Here is a 19,905-nt window from a genome sequence, read left to right as displayed (position 1 = left end):
CACCAGATTCTAATAACAACAGCGCCGGTACCGGTGCGCCCTCTCTCTCTCTCTCTCTCTCCCTCCCTCGCTGTCTCGCTCCCACGCTCGCACTTTGGCTGTGAGCTGCGGGCGCCTGATGAGCCAACATCCCCCACTTTCATCTCTTACAGCGCCCATCGTACAGGGCAAATGAAAAGTGTAACCGGGGTGAAAAGGGTGTTACATTTACTTAATTATGAATGTTGTTACATCAAGGTCGAAAATTAGGATGAGCGCCAACGGTCCAAAATGTTTTTTCCCCTCCCCAGATCTGGCGCCCTGCCAGTACATACAGTGGCAATGTCTCAAAATGTTGCGAAAATACACCTTTATTGAACATACAGTAACACAATACTACAAATCCACATAACAAACAATCAAAAATGAAAAAGGGTCGCCACTTATTATTATTTGAATACAAAAATTAAAAGTAAAAAACATTTTTTTTTTTTTTTCTGGGTACCTGGCTGGCGCCCCCTAGCAGCGGCGCGCATATTTCAGCAGCGGCGTTGCGCCACCACTATTTGTATATAGTACTGACGTTAATTCAATCAAGGACAAACCGACTGAAAAACTGTTTCTACCCCAGAGCCATACGAGAACTGAACACCGTCAAACGCTGAACTGAACAGTTACAACTTGCAACTGCACTACTTTTTAATAGTTTTATTAAGTTATTAACTGATCGACATCAGAGATGCAAAATATCATCCCTGTGTTTTTTATATTGTAAACTGTATTTAAATGATGTGCGGGCATGTATGTTGGTATGGATGTGTGAGCATATGTTTATATAGATATATATGTATTCGTTTTATGTGGAAATGCACTGCGAGGATTGCTCTTTTAAATGTCGTTGTACCTGGTGCGATGACAATAAAGGAATTCTATTCTATTCTATTTGGGTGGGAGTTAGAGCTGCACAACATAAAACATCATCAACACAAAAAATCCTCCAGTAAAGATGAAAGAAAAGGACCATTTTAATCCGGTGTCTTGATACAGTCCTATATTTTGTGGATGGAGCCAGACAGAACAATAAACGTAGTTGCTCGATCACAATAATATGGTCAAAGAGCCAGAATACATAAAGCTGGAGACTTAAACAACAAAATCAGTTACACCTGTATCATCCTTATGCATTTAAACACTGTATAGGTAACTGATGAATCAACAGACAGAACATGTGTAACCCTTCCTCCCTTTCTCTCCAGTCGCTCCTTCTCCTTCCCTCTCCTTCCCTCTCCTTCCCTCTCCTTCCCTCTCCTCCCCTCTCCTGCTGTCCCATGCTCCATTTGTCCTCCTCTCCACGCAGCAGAGCATAAACTTGCTCTGAGCTGCAGATTCCTTCACACTAAAACCTGTCTGTGTGGATGGAACATTTCTCCCTGCCACCGTTTGCTTTGGACCAGCAGCGATGCTCGGAGATGGAGGGATGGAGCGAGGAGCAGCGTCTGCTCTCCTCATGCTGAACTAGCTCTGGGTTGAGGGAGAAATGCTGGCAGACGCAGTTTCATGCATCATCTATTTCTTTTTGTGAGGTTCAGGGGTAACGGTCAGGGCAACCATTGTTTACCATTCGATTAAGTATGGTATCAAATGACCTAAAGGGTGTCTCATTTGAGTAAACACTTTAGTGCCTTAAAAATCGCTAAAAGTTAGTCATCCGGTTATTTTAATACAATTGCAATCAAAGGTCTCTCTTGAAACCGTGTTGATTTACTTTGAAAACTCCAACATTCAAGAGTTGACCTTTCAAGATAAAAGTGACAGAATACTTTTTTCCACTACATGCTTTTTACCATTATTAGTTGTTGACCACAAGTTCTTTAGTTATCTAAATGTATTTTTTTTTAATATTGATTCATAAGTATGAGTCATACAGATTTCTAAACCCTTCGATCAACATGAACACTTATATATAATATTTTCACTATATATGTTATAATTGTCAATGTTATATAATGTTATAATGTTATACTCTGTTCTTCAGCTGAGAGGACTAACGAGGTGATTGTTGGAACGGACCAGCTGATGGAGATCTAGCTCCCATGGAGATAGAGTGACATCACCTCATTAACCAATCAGAGTGCAGCGAAACACAGAGGACAAGCAATTCATCGGCTGACTAACCAATCAGAAGCCTGGATTGCAGCTTCACAATTCTACACTCTCTTCTAATCGGCTCTTTTGTACATTGTGTCCAAATAAAGACAAGTGATTAAAACCATGACTCAGCATGTTGGTTTTTATTGTTGTTTTGTGTTATTTCCTTAATCTTCTTCGGGAAAGCCCCTTAATGGGACTTCATTTCTTCAGAAACTCACACTCCGGAAGAAATCCATGAATTACCAGGAAGATCTTTATAATTGTTTTGCCACACTAGTCATTATCACACTGTTACTGTCTCCTTTAATGGCAGGACTCAATTGACCCTGTTGGGGAGGGAGGAGACTCTGCATGGGTGTGAGCGTGCACACTGTGCAGCTGTGACGACCAGAGATGGAGGAAAAGCCCTGGGAGCGGTGACCACAATGGCGTGGGGGTTAAGTTTATTTGTACACAAAAATGGTGTATGTGTAGGCCCCGGACCACCCAGCTTGATCCTGTATCAGTTAACACCGACACCCCGCCCTCACACAAACACAGCAGAGGAGAAAACTGACTCGCGCCTGACACTTTTCTTCCTTTTTTCTCCTCTTCTTTCCCTCTCGCTTTGCTGTCACAAGATTTATTGCATTCCTTCGGCAAAGCATTTCTTAAATTACAGGTTTGAAGTTCCTTAGTCACGCAGGAAGAAGATGAGGACAGGGATGTATCTGGTGTGTGCGTGTGTGTAAGATCCTGTCCTCTGTTTCCTATTGTGTCTGTGGCCTTACAGGAGTCATTTAGACTGTCTCTTGTGGCCTGATTACGTGATGTTGCTGTGAGTGTGTGTGTGTGTGAGAGTCTGAGATTATGATGTCTCATTACTTTCCATCTCCACTGTCCATTAGATGTGCTTGTTATCCTGTCAGTGAGATGCTATTTAGGATTATTCCTTAAGAGTTGACCGTTACTATTGTGCTTTTATCCGTACTTTGTTTCATGTTTATATTCATTAACTCATAAAGTTGTGTTTTCATCCCCAAGTCTTTGAAAGTACAACTTTGTTGATTGTCTTTGAAGTACACATAAGATATTCTTGAAGAAGAAATCGGTCACTCTTTACGAATTTTGACCTTCAAAGGGGAATTAAAAAATGATGTCATCATGGTTATTTTGGGTTGGATCCCCAACTGAATTTCTCTTTGGACATCCTGGGTTAAAGTTTGAAGTCATTATTGGAAAAGGATGCAACGTTTTTCTACCTGGTCTGCAACGAAGTTTGATTCATGTGTGTGTTGTTTACGCAATGCAGGAAAAGCTGCTCACAGCTGTAAACATTTAAATTGTGTGGTGCGTGTGGTGGGACAGCTCCGCCTACAATCCAAAGATCTTAGAAAACAAAACAAAAAGATCTTTAGGAACATATTTGGTTTCTATTTATTAAGTTGGATTGGCAGTGACATGCACATGTTATCATTCACAAGTACATTTCAGAATACAAATGTCTGTGTAGAAACAGTTAGGATGATGGTTAGTTAGACTGGTTTCCTGACGTGAATACATTCCAGAAATGTGCATGGGTCCCAGGTTGAAAAGATGAACTGCTAAATAAACAAAGTGTTGTTTTTGTGGCCCCACCGCCGAGTTGTCTTCTCACCGTGTTTACTCTACATGTGGATTCAGCTCACTGAAAAACATCATTGTTCCCTTTCCTGTTGCATTGTTCCCTTTTAATTCTCAATGTGTACATTTGATGATACCATATTGTGTAGGTATCTTGCTCACTTCAAGCTAGTATTTGTTGTAATGTTGCAACCTAGTGAAGTCACTGTTTGCAGACGACAAGAGGGACTAGATGGAAGGTGAAAAACTGCATTTGTCAGCTGAAAATGCTGAAAACCACAGTTAAGGTTCACTTTGTCCGTGCTCTTTGTCTTGGCTGTGTTAACCTTTTTAGCGGTCTCACACTCTGACCTCTCTCTTCAACCACATGATGAGATCTGGCAGCCGGGTGTGTTTGGGTAGAGGTTTGTATATTTACTCAAAGACCCCTGAGTACCCTCAATACAACGCCGCCATGGCTGAGCCTGCCTTCCAGCACATACATGTGTTTGCTGGTGTATGTGCACACATGTGTGCCGGCATACCTGTGTGACCATTGTTAATCCTCTGTCACACAAACTAATCAATGCCTGCTCACACCCCTTTGAGTGAATGCATGCATGCGTGTGCACACATGCGTACACAAAATGTGCATGTTTGCTTTGCAGATCTGGAGATCAGATGTCGAGCCACAGATCATGTGTCAGGCTGTCTGTCGCTCTCTGGGTTTGTAGCCGTGTGGAATTTTCTGACATCTTTACAGAGGAATTTCTTCTAATTATGCATCCCAAACTAATCTTAAGCCCAGAGAGAAGAGAAGTGATCTGTGAAATAAAACATGCACAGATAATCATCAGTTAACCAACCAGTTTTGTTGGAAGAACATTTGCCCACAAAATGTGTTTTAACAAGGATAACATCTAGCTTATTACTTTATGAAGATGCTCTTGCAATTTTGCAGTGACTTTTATTGGCTTTTTTATTTTTTGCTGTCAGATCTGTTTTTCCTGCACTTACTCCGTGTCTTTGCTCGACGTGTTGTTTTCTTGTCTCTGTGTGCAGAGTGAATCATGAAGACATCACTTTCGTAGGACATTAATGTCATAAAAGTTGACAGAAGTCTGGAGATTGAAAGACTTGTTCACATTAGAGTATTTTCAGAGTCTGGGAAGGGACCCAAAGTGTGTTGGGGAAAATCCCAACACGTATCAACATTTGGTGCTATTGGTCAAGATAAATGCATTATGCATGACACTTCTGGACATGTTATATTGACACTGACTCACATCTACCTCAGAAAGAGAGTTTTTAAAGTAAAATGCAATCGGTAGATTAAATTGTTATTTTTCCAAATCATCTAGATAGAAGATATTTACCCACTTGTCACAAGTATAGTGGAATAAAGTTTTTAAGGTGTTCTGTTCTGAGATATTGGCCTTTGCCACCATGTTAAGAGATAAGAGGTGAATTGAATGGTATATGTGTTGCACACAATATTCAAAGTGTTTTTTTTAATTACTCAGTATAATCTAAAGATCCAAACGTCTGGCAATAGATTTATTGAAACCACTTCCTGCTGAGGAAGAACACATGATGAAAACGGTCCAAAGTAAAGTCTGTGGATAATCTAGACAGAGTTAGATAAAGCTGGGGAGGAAGTGTTTGGCCTTCTTTGACCAACGTTGATTTATGTAGTAACACAAAGTGGACAAAGAAACAATATAATTTAGGTACAGAACATGTTCAGCCAAATTGTTTGGTGTGTTTAACTGTTTCCATTCAATTAAAGCCAGCAACATTAACGGATAAACAGTAACCCATTGGTGGGTCAGTCATTAAAAACTCATTTTTCACAGCCAAACATGGCTCCAACTGAGCTATGTTTATTTTAGGTTATAATCTCAAATGTACAAATATACCAAATATGTCATGTTGGAATTTGAGGAAATTGTGCATTTATGTATGACACTGCCATTCCGCATACTGAAGAATTGGCTTGTCAACTGTAGGGATAAAAGGGAAATGGGGAAAATGTGTGTTAAGGGCTGAAATGGGATAGCTTGAAGGCCTTCATAAATTCTTGTTTCTGAGACATCCTCTGTGAACACAGATATATTGGTTTTGCTTCTGCTGTACCGTAAGAGAAATAGAAAAAAAAGAACGGTTTCCCCAGATTGATGGATAGGATGCACGGCGGAGACAAATGTGTGCTACATAGTCATACCCAGATGCACAGAGAGGTGGGGTGGAGTGTGAGCTCGGGGTTGGGGGGTTGGCTGAGTAGCTGGGTGGCTTCATGGCTTGAGGGCTGATCGTGGGTGAGCAACAGAGAGAGAGGGAGAGAGAGAGAGAGCAGGCCACCCAAGTGGAAGTCAGTCAGAAACCTGTGTGTGTTTGCTGCTGACCCCTACACATTAGCACAACACTTCCTCAATTTGTCTTCTGTGTTCTCCGGCCACAAATGAATTTCCTCCCTCCCTTTTTTTTCCTACACATTACCTTTCAAGATGCTGCCCCCTCCACCTCCCACCAAACACACACACATATACGGACACCACCCATCTCTAACTTAAACATCTGAATACACACACACACACACACTCTTTTTACAAGCTTTAGAGATACAACAGTGTGCTTATGTTGCTTAGCCAACAAAGAGTGTGTTCGGAGACACAGATCCCATGTATGGGATAACAACCTTGGTGACATGCCTCACACACACACACACACACACACACACACACACACACACACACACACACACACACACACACACACACACACACACACACACACACACACACACACACACACACAGCCAGATATCTTTGTCTGTCACTGTGGAGGCCCCAAGCTAATTAACTAAACATTGACTGGGTGGTTGATTGGGATCACGCCTTAAATGGCTTTTGCAGTTAAATCACAGGAAGACGCGAAACACTGACCTGCTTTACACCCTCGGGTGACCTTTTGTCTCTAATTGTATTAGTTAAAATGTTTATAACATCCACAGCGGAACTGCAAACCGATTGGCCTTTCCAAATCACAAACAATAAGTGAATGTTTTTTTCATCAACTATTTTACTACAATCAATCCCCCTATAAATCAGTTTAATCTGTTCAATTTGTTGGATGACACTTCAATTTCACAGCAGGTCCACTAATGAGCTTAAAAGATACAGGGAATGTTTACAATTGAGTAATTACTGAATTGTAAGCCTTTGGAGATGTCGTATTATAAATTAGAAAAGTGTTCCTGTTTGGTGAAATTCTGTATTTTCCTACGACAATTCTTCAAAAATGTATCTATATAATTTCTGTGCGTACAAAGACAGCTGTATGTTGCCTCAAAGCGTTTGGATTGGAGCTTTTTTTGCTCATTGTTTAAAACTGATCACAATGTTGCTGAGTTTTTTTGATAAGCCATACCATGCAGCTATGTTTGCTCACATATATTTATATATGTAGACACATGCAGTTTTGAGGTTCCGTGCTTTCTTTTAAATCTACAGGTCTGAGTTTGCATTACCACCTGCTAGCTGTGTTTGACAATACCTCTGTTACAACCGCACAAACAAAGACTTAAAGAAAAGTGTGTTTTCTCTGTCTCTCTCTGTGTTTTGTGTGTTTTTCCCCCAGAAAGGCAACCATTCATTACGATGACAAAGGGGTAAAGAAATGCATTATCATAATTAATCTTGTGTGAGACTGTGGGTGGCAGCTCTGACTCTGCTGTGAGACTGACAGAGGTGCTCAACGCAGAACGCGTCTCCCTGCTACCGGGCAACATTTTAATGATATCTGAGTAACGTGTAATTATAAACCCGTAAAGATGAAACATATCTTAAGGGTTTTCCCCATCAGTATGTGCAATTACTCAGTGAGCTCTAAATCAAACGCTCCAAATGAGTCTGTTTTGTGACTGAAAAAGTTCAAAGGTTTTGGTTAATTTTGGTGTATATTTATTCCCGTGATCAAATCATGCAACTCTGTGTGTTTTTCAAACAGCTTTATTTGTCCAGTCTGCCGGCCCTTAGCCAAATATTCTGTTTGGTTATCATGAAAATGATTTGTTCATTTGGATAGGACTTGACCTGAAATGTGTTTATGATTTGTTCCCTTTTTTGTTATACTTCAGTCTAGTCTCTCTGTCTAGATTGGCTGCTCTTTAGTTTTATGCTTTAGAGTGGTTTGTATAATGAAATTATTGTAAGTTGCCCTCACACATAGATAAGTATACACAGGGTTTAATGACAGGGTAGGCATTTTTTTATCATCATACCACCTCAATCGCCTTCAGATTACTTCTTTATCTTTATGCCAGACCTGCATAACAAATTATTTGTTTACACATTTTAGTTTTAGGATTTAAAGATTCAAAGCTGTGTTCAGATATATTCCCTCATGCATTTATGTCTTGTTTTTTTGAGACACATCATCTAAGCTTTAGGTTTTATTTGTATTTACATGTTGGAATGCATTTCGACAATCCTAAACATAGATTAGAAAGGCTCTTAAAATATATTTATTGTTGTCTTTGTTATCTCGATATCTTTCAGTGAATACGTGCACCAGCTGTGGGGCCAGGTAATATCTGTCGAGTAACTGATATAGGAGGACAAGCTAATGCCATATTTACACTGCTCAACAAGACACAACATTTAAAGGGAAAAACAGAGGGCTTTAACGATAACCTCTGCTGATATAGTGTTCCGCTAACATGTACTGTACACATTTGGTTTTTACCTTTTTTTTTGTTGGAGACAGGTACATGTGAGAATCAAAATATGTAAAAGAACATTCAACAAAAAGTCATGCTTTGGCATTTATAATACACATTCTCACTTCCAGAAATTGAATTAGTGAAATTTGTAATCTTGTTTCCAATTTCTCTCAGAAATATTTCCTTTTTTGGGAATGCCCCTTCTTTGTGTAACGTCCTAAATGTTCCCCAGATACACAGCACTTGGGTTTGTAATGGTATATCCTGCAATATTTTTGTGGTTCCATTTTCACCTCACTATGAATATGTGTCCTAATTTACAATGACCATCACTGTTGCTAAAACATTATTCATTATTTTAACACCCTTTTTGTCCACTTTCCCGGCCATCTTTACTTACTCCTTTTAAGAGAAAAGAAGAAATGCAGTCGTGAGCAGTCTCACTGCCTCCCTCTTCGATAAATAAACACTCTCTGGGCCTGAACCCTGGCCGTCTCGGCTGCTGAGTGCCAGAGCGGTTCCGTAGCGCTGCCTATAGCACATACAGAACCCCGGACGGACAGCCAGCCATGCATGCATGGATGAACGGATGGATGGATGGATGGAGTCACTGGGGAGACATGAAACGCAGGAATGGAGATATGGGGGAGGGATAAGGAAGAGCAGGAGTAGAGAAGCAGACAAAACCAAGAGATGGAGGTGTTAAAAAGAACTATTTGAAATGTAAAAAGGACAAATGTAGGAGATAGAAATGGAGAGGATAGAGGGAGGGATGGAAGGAGAGGGACAAAGTGGGACACAGGGAAAGAAGGAGAGAGAAAGAGCTTGGGCGGTTTGTGTTTGGAGACTGGGGCGGTGTGATGGCAGATATCTGCACCGCGCATGGTCATCTCAGATGGTTTATTTATCCAAGGCCTCCAGACCAGGCCTCGGACCTCCCTGAGTTTGTTAGGCTTGAAGGGGCCCCCTACTACACAACCCAATTCTTCACATTCCACATTAGCTCCCATTTCCAGCTGCCTGTTTCCCTCTACCACTCAACCCGACCCAACCCAGTCCAGGCAGACTGTACCCAGGTCCAGCAAGGCATAAATACAGGCCGGTCAGTGCGCTCTAGAATCAGGAGCTGGTTATAAGAACATTTGGTGGTCTCCGTTTGAACAGATGGAGGAGGAGGTTAATGCTGTTGTGTGGTGTGAAGGAGAAGTTAGCAACAGTTCCTGTGATCCTATACTGAAGGTCTATAATAGAAAGACAGTGTTTACATCATGATTTATGAGGATATACCAAGAGAGAACAGCTCCACTTTTGGCTGTCGTATAGCTCAGTTGGTGGAGCTGACAGCCCATGTCCTGGGGCTTGGTCCACAAGCAGAGGACGTGGGTTCAAAACCGCCCCGGGTCCATGTTCTGCGTGTCATCCCCCTGTCTCCCCCTTTCATATCTGTTGCTCAAATAAGACACTGGTTGCAAAGAAACATCATTAAAAAATAAACTCAACATCTTTCTTAGACATTTGAGGCTTAAAAACTGCAACTCTGTTTATTTTTTGTAACCAGTGTTAAAATATATAATATTGCTCATTTTCAGCCACGTTTACTTTCTTAGCGCTAGGAACAACAATGAAGATAAAGCTCTGAAACAAAGACTTCAAAGCGTATCAAAAGCGATAAAAGAGCGTTACACAGATATTTGAGCCTTTTAATGTATTTATTATCCCAGCCTCCGTGAACGTTTTGATTATTTAGCCACCAGTGGTGGACTGACTGGTGTGTTGTCATTACTGTGAACCCTGATTTGTAGGAAACATTAACAATATGTCAGAGATGGGCTTTATATGATTTGTATGATAAAGACTGTCATCCAAGAAGTTCTTCGGATCTCTCCCTTATACAACATTAACAATACAACTATAGAAATTAATCATTGTCCTACATAAGTAATAATTCAGAACTATCAACAAATGTGCCTAAATTATCAAAAGTAAAAGTGCTTAACCCCTAAAATATTATAATCAGATTGTTAAAAATGATGCATCCATGTGTAAATAGAAACATTTTATTGTTTTAATAAGTTGAGGTAAATCTCATTATATATACCATAAGTAGTTAAATCAGTGTATTCTATTACGTTTTTTTATATGAAATTAAATCCTAACATGCAAAGTATATACAACTGTCAGATAAATGCATAAACAAAGTAGAATAAACCAAGTACAACTTTAAAATTGTATGTTATTTCAATCACAGAAACATTTTTGATTTAATGACCTGCTCTGTTGTAGCTGGAAACAAAATGCATATCAAGTTGAACACTGTTTAACAGTTTCCAAAAAGGACTAAATGCATCTTTTGTACATGCAGTCATTCAGTTTTTATCCTGACAGATATTTTAAAATGAAGTGTTTCTCCTTCCATGTGATAGTGCATGCATGGTAGTTGTTTATACTTAATATTGGGCATTAGAGACTCATTTCAATATGGAAATATGTGAAAGTGGCAATAGTAAAGTATACCTTAATATTTACTGTTTTAAAAAATGTTGAGCTTCTTTGATTTTCTTTTTTTATTGTTGTCTTCAGACTTGAGCATGCTGGAAAGTCACATTGCGCTTGTGATAAACTCTCTGTTCAGACATTTTATAGAGCAAATTATTATTATTATTAATGAAAATAACCATTAGTTGCAACTGTGATCACAAAATCATTTCAATTCATCTGAGTGTGAAAACAACGTCAGGGAAGGTAGACTTGATCTGTGATTGCTTACTACATTAAAGTTCATACATATAAATATAATCTCATTACTTTCTTCTTTGCATTATAAAACACTATGCTGTATTTCCCATGATGGAGACCAGCCCATTGTCAGCAACATTACTGCACATCCACAATAATGTCCTTTGTCTCATCCCATGTAAACAATGATGTTGGATGGAATGGCTGTTACATCAGTTGAACGTGCACACACAGAGAGAGCTTATGACACTGACACCTACATTCAAATTGCTTTACTTCAGCTTCAAATTGTTTTACAGTCGTCCAAAGGGCCTCAAATTAGCACCAGTTAGTACCTGAGAAATGTTCGCCGCATCAGCACAGGATTGAGTTTAGGCAGACAATGTGTGTAATCTGGCAAAGTGTTTCTTCTTCACCCCCATACTGCCATGAGTGGGGCCAATGGGGGCTTTCATTAGAAAACCACCAAGACACTCATAACTTCTTTTTTTGAGAGAGATTAGAAAAATAAACTGTCTAAGAACCCCCTTTCTTTCTTTCCTTCTTTCTTTCTTTCTTTTTCTTTCAATTTTTGATGTTGTTCTTAGGTGAACTGCTCTCTGAACTCTTGAAATCATGCATGACGTGACATGGAAACGTTCCAAAAGTCTCCACAGAGATAAGGGTGTCACTCTGAACCAGGCAGCTCCAAGGTGTCGATTAAAAGGAGGCATGTGTGGAGCAATTCCTGCAAGCTTTAAAGGGTAACTTTACAGGGATGAGAGGTTATATTTTCTAGGGTGTAAGAAGGCCTATCAACCTACTTTTAGAAGCTTTTGGCCACAAGAGTTGAGGTTACAGCTGTTAGCGCCAAAACCCTACTCACACACTTCTTCTCACAGCTGCCTATAACAAACTGCACTGGTGGCATGAGAGGGTAAAAAAATGTATTTTCGGGGGTGTTCTATGACAGATGTGAGACTTTAAAATATCATTGCACACGCACGAGATGACCTGAAGTGATATGAAAAGTGTTGACAGATCTGTTATTCTCCCATACAAAAAAAATGAATGACATGTTTACATTCTTTTCTAAAAAGCTGCTGAAGTAGCTACCCTTTTTTTTTTTTACTGATGAAACTGAACATATGTGTGCGTGCGTGCATGTGGCTGTGATATCAATAGATGGCATGTGCGATTTCTCCTTTGCTAACTGGTGGGTCCAGTCACTGGGAAATAATGTTCACAGAGCAAGTGAGGCGGGCAGGCAGCAAGCTGTGTGCGTGAGTGCGCGCGCACGTGTGTGTGTGTGTGTGTGTGTGTGTGCGCGGCTGTGCAGAGTTTATTGAAAGAGTTCCTCTCTCCCTCCCCCTCCTCCTCCTCCTCCTCCTCCTCCTCCTCCTCCTCCCCTCCCTCCAGCCCAGGCAGCAGCAGCCTGGGTGGTCCCCCTCTCTCTCCACTTTGGTGAGCTGTTGCTTAGCAGCTAATAATAGGCGATGTTTGCAAAGTAATTTGCCTCTTCCTTGGCCAATGGGAGCCGGAGCACTTTTCCATCAAACCTCCCTTTTCAGGATTTGCCGAGAGGCGAACTTCTCCAAATGTTACCGCTACGGGATCGGGGTTAGACTTGACACGGGCGTCTCAGACACAGGCTACTACTACTACTACTACTACAACTGGCTACTACTACTCCTCTCTGAGACGTCTTCTCACAACCTATCGGGACGAATGAAGACTGAAGGATCTATACGGATTTCGGCGCATAATGTTGGGATGGAGTTTCGAGACTTGTTTGGCTCCAAGGAAGATTAGAAAACGTTCCTCTAACTTGTCGCCGGCGGTGCTGGATGCGCTCCTCTTCTATGTTGGATTATTGTCGCTTTTTCTGAACTCGCACCGATTCTCTGTCGCTTCGCTCTGCGCCCCATTTAATTCACCCTCTTTGGACTATGGCCTCGGATCGCGGGGTCCCAGGGGCCGGCGTCTATGGAGATTTACCCCCGAGTTATACGCGCTCCCAGCAGCCTACAAACCCAGACGTACTCCGGAGACCCAGCTACTGCCACGCTGCTTTTGCACTTAAACAGATCTCAAAGGTGATACAATGCTCGCAGTTTGGTGTGGATTTACTATGCAGTCAGCCTTCATTCACTCCGCAAATATGAATGAAAAGTCTTTAAAGTCAGCTTTTATTTAGCCGTAATCTAATGGAGAGTTGAGGGCACATATGGGAGTGTAGCTGGAGCTCCCAAACTGGGGACCACCGGAGCACCCGAGGGAGCCAACAGCGAAACAGCAGTATCTCACTATAACTGTTATAACTTAACGAAACATTTAAAGAAATCGTAATGAGGGGTGATAACGAAAGCATATTATTCTATCCCTTAGGTTTACTGGGCCAAACCCTGTTAGAAGTGGAGTTGGCATGACATATTGAGGACCCTCCTGGAATAAAGTGATAACAACTTAACAGGAGTTTCATATTTGGCAGCATGTTAACTTTGCTGTGTTTTTGAATGGACAGCAGACTCTCATTCAGTGTTGTTGTTAGAGCCACCGGGAGGGAGTGAGTGAGGGTTTGTTCCCATATCCCAGCCGTGTTGTGCGTGTTTTTGGCTTTGTGCAGGCAGCGGAGAGCGCACTGGCCCGGGGTCTGTTTGGAAATGTGGTGGGTCCTGTAAAGGAATTCACTGATTGAGTTTGATCTGACAAAGCATCTTTGGACCGCCCGGATGCTTGGACGTGTTTCAGCACTGCTGAGAGAAACCACAACACCAGTGCAATGTCTTCTGCAGCACTGACATTTGTAGCACAGGGACTGAATGGTTCACCCTAAAGTCAATATTTTAACAGATCTATTACAAATTAGAGGAAACCCCGGTATAATGTAGATCACTGCAGGAGGATGGATTTCAGCTGAAACTTTATTTATAACCACTTCATTAGCTTCAGTTTATACTCATGCAAATGTGATTGAACAAGGCTTTCACTTACCCAATTCTTCCATAAACTACCAATCTTACATTTGCCACACATGTTGATTCATATAAGGTGTCTATTTAAACCTTTAGATTACTTTGATAAAGTGTAAACTGCAAATATAATCATCATTTTCATTATTGCTTCCATTATGTTTTGGGTTTGATCTGCATGGATGAAAATTGTGTTTTTAAGCTGCTTTTCATTGCTGTTTCTTTGTACATTTAAACTGCTATTGCCACAACTCTGAAGATTAAACAGTCTTATATGAGAGGTGTGAGGGGACAACCTGTCAGGACCTGGACTGAGTTCAGGCGATACACACAGTTTTATCAGGAATATAAGAGCACAAACTTGTGTTAGGACAGCACTGGCATTACATCTGTGGTTGGCACCTTAAAATGTCCTTATGTTATACCAAGCTTTACTTTAAACCTCACACACAGAAAACTCTTTTATATCTTAATCAGATGTCTCAGAATTTACATTTGAGACACAGATAGAGATCAATCTGCATGAAAGCCTTTGCAGACAGTAGTGCAATGCTATTTTATGTATCTGTGGTAACATAGTGATACTAATGATGTCCTTTTCTCGCCCTCCCTCCCGCTTCTGATCCAGGGGAAGGCGGTAGGTCAGAAAGCTCCTCTCTGGATCCGGGCGAGGTTCCAGGCCCTCCTGTTCTCTCTGGGCTGCCACATCCAGAGGCACTGTGGGAAGGTCCTCTTTATTGGACTCTTAGTATTCGGAGCTCTGTCTGTGGGGCTTCGAGTCGCAGCCATCGAAACGGACATCGAACAGCTATGGGTTGAAGGTAAGCTTGAGATATTTCTGTTCACTTCAGCAATGTAAAGATGTTGTAACGGTTTCTCACACACATCCATCAGGTGGCATAAATGTGTGGATTCAGTTTTGGATTCATGGATGGACGCTCTGCCTTTTTGTTGCAAAATAGTCAGATTGAAGAAGTTTGAAAATGTTTATGAGCTTGTTTTTTCCTTTTTGTTTATCTGGACTTTTAATGTCAAAAGTGGCTGGTGGGAAAATGCTGTGTGGTCTTGTTAGTGTCATCTCAGTGCCATGGGAGGGCACTATATGTTCAGTGACAGATAGACTGACTGAAGCAGCAGCAAGGATATGATTTGTGGAAGCTGGTTTCAAGTTGTGTTTACGTTTGTCTAGGTGAAATTAATATGATCCACACTATTATCACTGTATTGAATGTTATAAATATATAAGGATTTGAGGTATTGGATAAAGTATTATGTTCCTTTGGTGTAGTTGTTTGTGTGTGTTGTGGATGGGAATATACTGTTTATTGTATTCTACAAGCTCAGTGTGGGTCGCTCATGTCTGTTCATGTCTTAATAAGTCACAGTTAACCTGAGAAACACCACAACACTCTCCACCTCTTCTCGTGTACAGACTGACTATCTGTCGCCTGTCCCATAAGCATTACTGTTTTTGTGAGTCAACGCTGACTCACAAACTTTTAGATGTGATACCGTTCTCTTTTCCGCTCTCTCCGTGCATTTTATATTTAGGTTTTCTGTACATTTTCAGTAGTAGAGGCAGCTTTATTTGGTTTTTCACACCGGCCAAATTCCTTTTAAACCCCCAGGCTTTCAGTGCCGGGGCTGATCCCCGCAGCAGATGGACTGTGTGAATGGTTAGCCATCTTTGAGGGCTCTGACCCCTCCCCCCCCTCAGCTCCCTGTGTGGTCCCTAACTATTCTTGGATTCCATTCAACAAGAGGCAAGCAGGCAAGCAGGCACCACCTCCCTAAAACCCCCTCCCTCCTTTTCCTCTCCTCCTCACAAGAAGAAAAAATATAAGTGAATGCAGCTGAAGTTTACCCACCTGTTTTGCACACTCTAAAAGCGCTACAGCAGTTGGTGAATATAAACAGACTCTATGGGGTTTTTTAAGCCCACCATGTCACCAGAGGACGGGGACAAGTGGCTCCCACAGGAGCTGTGTGGAGGTGTTTGAGAAATCACACGCTGCTAGTGTTAGGAGGAGTGTTTGGAGGCTGTGTTCACTTCACTTGCACAGGCATTTAAATAAGTTCATGTAGCAGGCACAATTTAAAGAAACAATATTTGTTAATGTACTGTAGTTCCAAAAACCATTAGCTGGACATTGCAAAAGCCTGAATTTGCAACCAAAGAAGGCAACAAGAGTTTTATATTCAACAGTCTCTTTTTTCTTTGGTTTCATTCTGGTTAGTGTAAAGCTTCAGGATTACCTCTTGAGCTAATTGGCAGATCCATCTCGTAAAGGAGATGTTTAGATATTTGTGTGCCAGTTGTTTTGCTGTGGGATTGAGAGAGTTGAACAGGGGGGTCTGAAAGGGAATGCTGTGCCTTTAAGAGGCCGTGGCCATGTTTCTAAAGTTTCTGCCTGCCTTGTTTCCACCAATAGCCCATTGACAAAGCTGCTAGGGCCTCAATGGAGAGTAAAGTGGTTCGGTAACAAGGAGAGGTTAGGTCTCTCTCTCTCTCTCTTTCTCTCTATCTCTTTCTCTCTCTCATTTTCTTTCTCTCACACACACAAAAACAAAAAAACACACACACACAATTCAGAATATGCAGGAATGACATTCTATCTAATAAACAACGCTGATTTTATATAAGGGGACTTTAGATTTAACGTTTTAATTGTCTCTTTTTGTTTATATTTAACGTAAAATATTTGTAATTTATATTGCAGTAGATATATAAGACACCTCTCCCAGATTGCAGTCTAAACAAAGCTTTCCCGCTTGAATCCTCATTTGTTCAGAATAAACTATCTGGGAATTGACACCGTATGTGTTAACACTGCCAACATGGGTGTTAGCTGTGTGTGTGTTTGGTGTGTGTGTGTGTGTGTGTGTGTGTGTGTGTGTGTGTGTGTGGTGTGTTGTGTGTGTGTGTGTGTGTGTGTGTGTGTGTGTGTGTGTGTGTGTGTGTGTGTGTGTGTGTGTGTGTGTGTGTGTGTGTGTGTGTGTGTGTGTGTGTGTGTGTGTGAGTGTGAGATAGGGTCGTATGCTTCCCATCATATATTCATACTATGGACTGGCCCCGCACTACCCACGCACACTTGTCATCTTTGCCACCTTTGGTGTACAGCCTGGCTAGCCGTCTGTCTGTCGGCATGAGTTTCCTGACTGCGTGCCCGTCTGTCTGCCAATGCTTTGTGTATGTCTGTTTATATTTCTACCTGTCTGTCTGCCTGCTCTGTGAAGTCAGGCCACCAGGGCTTTTTTAATTGCTTCCTCCCCCGACCAAAACACTGTGAAGCAGAGCACAGCAGTGGAGCCTTGAGAGAGTAGATGGATAGAGACAGAATATGAAAGCCAGTAAAGTTGGTGTCTGTACTATGTATACCTGTATACTTCCACTGTATGGAACTTTTATATGTTTTTATTTCTGTTTGTCTGAAGGATTCACATGTTAGTCTTCGGTAAAGCACGGGGGACATACAACAAAAGAGTAAAAGGGTTAATCATGCCTTCAGTCCGCACACCTGTGTAGGTGAGAATAAAAGACACAGTATCAGGGTGTTTAGTCTGACAGGGGGATTAAGGTCTGTTTCTGGCTTACTGCTCAGTAACCGAGGGAATCTGAGACAGATATCCATCCAAATTCCTTCAAGTACTCTCACAGGCCCTGTATATCAATGTTTATAAATGTTGTATTCCTGAGTAGCATATTTTTGGACGGTGTCTAATCTATAGACAATATTCCTTCAGCAACATAAATAATTATTTAAACATTACATTATATTTCTATAATTCCCCAATGTGTGTAATTTCTTAGTAGCTGAAGCTTTGCATGTTGTCCTCTATAGTGTTTGCTTAAACAGCCTGTCACCTTTGAAAGTGTGAAAGTTTGTGTGAGCCAGTCTGCATTGTCCACAAGCAGAAAAGCGAGAGATCGTAAAAAGAGAGGTGCAGGAAGAAGAGAAGGATGAGAGCAGACTGTAGGGGGGTTGGGGCAGGAACAGGGCTGAAGGTTTATGGCTAGCTGACACTTTTTTTGCCTGTGTTTTTGCCTGTCTCACTTGAACAAACATCAAGTGTGAGAGTGTCTCCTTCATGCCGTTTTTCCACCATAAAGGACGGGGAGAGGGTGTGTTTGAATGAGGAGAAGTTACTTGCCTAAGCTTGAATTTTTCCTAAAATGTCTGTATAAATAGTATTAGCATTTAACAAAGACCCATTTGAAAAGGTTGTTTGGGAAATGAAAGGAAAGAAATGGCCTCCATGTAAAAATGGTGGTGTTTACTCTTACATTAACTAAACTCATCCTTCTTGGCATATAGTTTAGGTGAGGCATGACAGACATGTACACAGACTCAAGCTGTCCAAATATGAGTGCAGTGAGACAAGGCCTATCCGGATAGCAGGCGCACCACATGTCCCATAAAGAGGCCATGTAGAAAGAGGATAGGAAAGGGGGAGGTTAAAACCATAGCATGAATGCATAGAGACTAGCCTAGCCAGCTAGCAATCAGACCAAGGAACTGGATTGATTAAAAAAGAGTCTGGATGAGAGAAAAGACGTCTGAGTTTGAGTAAATGAGCGAATGCACACGTGGGCATTTCTGTGTTTGGAGCAGTTTCTCTAAACAAACCTCAGAGCGGCACAGCAGGTAAATGCTATAATTCATCAGAGCGCACACAGCGCCCCAGTTCAGACAGAGAAAGGGAGCTCTATGAGGCATTATTGGAGGTGAATAGTGCGCGGTGGTGCCCCAGCTAGATAAATAAACTCCCAGCGCTCAGGGCCCAAGACCTCACTGGTAGAGAGAACAAACAAGACCAGAGTCAACCTGGGTCACTTCTAAATGTTTATTTCACCCCCCTTCCCGCCATCCTTCAATCCAACTCTCCCTCATTCCATCCCCTTTTTCAGCATCCCCCCAACACACACACTCTCCAACAGTCAGACCAAGACCACCCCCCAACAAATAAACACACATTGAGCAGCTATAGATACATATGACAGACACATGGCCTCCATGAGATGGGGAACACAGGCTGCTCACTACCTGCATTTCTAAAGTAGAAATCTTAACACAAGTACTGATGTGGCCACGTTTACAGAGATAACTTAAAAAACTATTGTTTGGTTATTTTGTTGCCAAAGCCTTATATAAAAAAGGGAACCGGACTGTCTTAAATGCTTACTGAGAAAGTCTGCAACGCAACTGAAAATGGGATAATAAAAACTCAATCAATATAGTTTGGCACCCTTTCTTCCTTTGCTGCAGAGCAACCTTTGTCTTTGGTCTGAACGAAATAAAGCGGCACCAGTCACCTTTAGAGTTTGCACCATTTGCCTCTGTCTTTACACCATGAAAGTATAAATGTAAAAGGAGAGAGAGGGAGAGAGACTGAACATTTTCTTGGTACTTGGGGGGGAAAAAATAAATGGTTCTTAGGCTCAATAAATTCATTTCTCGTCTGAATGAGACCAGCAACGTGGAAAAATTCTGCCTTTCAGGCCGGGATGAATGTATGTTTCAACCACACATTAAGCAGTATTAGCGGTCAGTGGAGTGTCTAATGTGACTATTTTTCACAGTGGCCAACTCTGCCCATGATTAGCATAATTAGCAGAGGCAAGCCTATACATATGGAAATAGAAAGTGCCTAAATGCCAACCCTGGTGGAAATGTATGTGTGTGGCTAACACCACTGGCACATCTGAATAGAATGTAAGTGAAACTGATTTTTCATGTTGTTTTCGTTGTTTTATACAGTTTTTAAGGTGTGATCTCAAGCTAT

General features: G+C 41.4%; 2 protein-coding genes across 2 annotated transcripts in view; both read left to right on the top strand.

Annotated features, from left to right (window-relative positions):
* The window catches only part of eif2b3 (eukaryotic translation initiation factor 2B, subunit 3 gamma), a 35,527-nt gene extending 33,273 nt beyond the window's left edge, over window positions 1-2,254 (top strand). The window contains exon 12 of the mRNA XM_034234699.1: window positions 2,015-2,254. Coding sequence (XP_034090590.1) covers window positions 2,015-2,067 — 53 coding nt within the window. The 3' untranslated portion in view covers window positions 2,068-2,254. The remainder of the gene's footprint in view (window positions 1-2,014) is intronic.
* Window positions 2,255-12,607: 10,353 nt separating this feature from the next.
* Window positions 12,608-19,905, top strand: part of ptch2 (patched 2) — a 29,175-nt gene continuing 21,877 nt past the window's right edge. The window contains 2 exon segments of the mRNA XM_034234552.1: window positions 12,608-13,245; window positions 14,750-14,942. Of these exon segments, the coding sequence (XP_034090443.1) occupies window positions 13,099-13,245; window positions 14,750-14,942 (340 nt within the window). The 5' untranslated portion in view covers window positions 12,608-13,098.

This window comes from Gymnodraco acuticeps, unplaced genomic scaffold (genome assembly GCF_902827175.1).
Source record: "Gymnodraco acuticeps unplaced genomic scaffold, fGymAcu1.1, whole genome shotgun sequence".
In the NCBI taxonomy this organism is placed as follows: domain Eukaryota; kingdom Metazoa; phylum Chordata; class Actinopteri; order Perciformes; family Bathydraconidae; genus Gymnodraco; species Gymnodraco acuticeps.
This window is presented reverse-complemented; position numbering and strand designations above follow the sequence as displayed.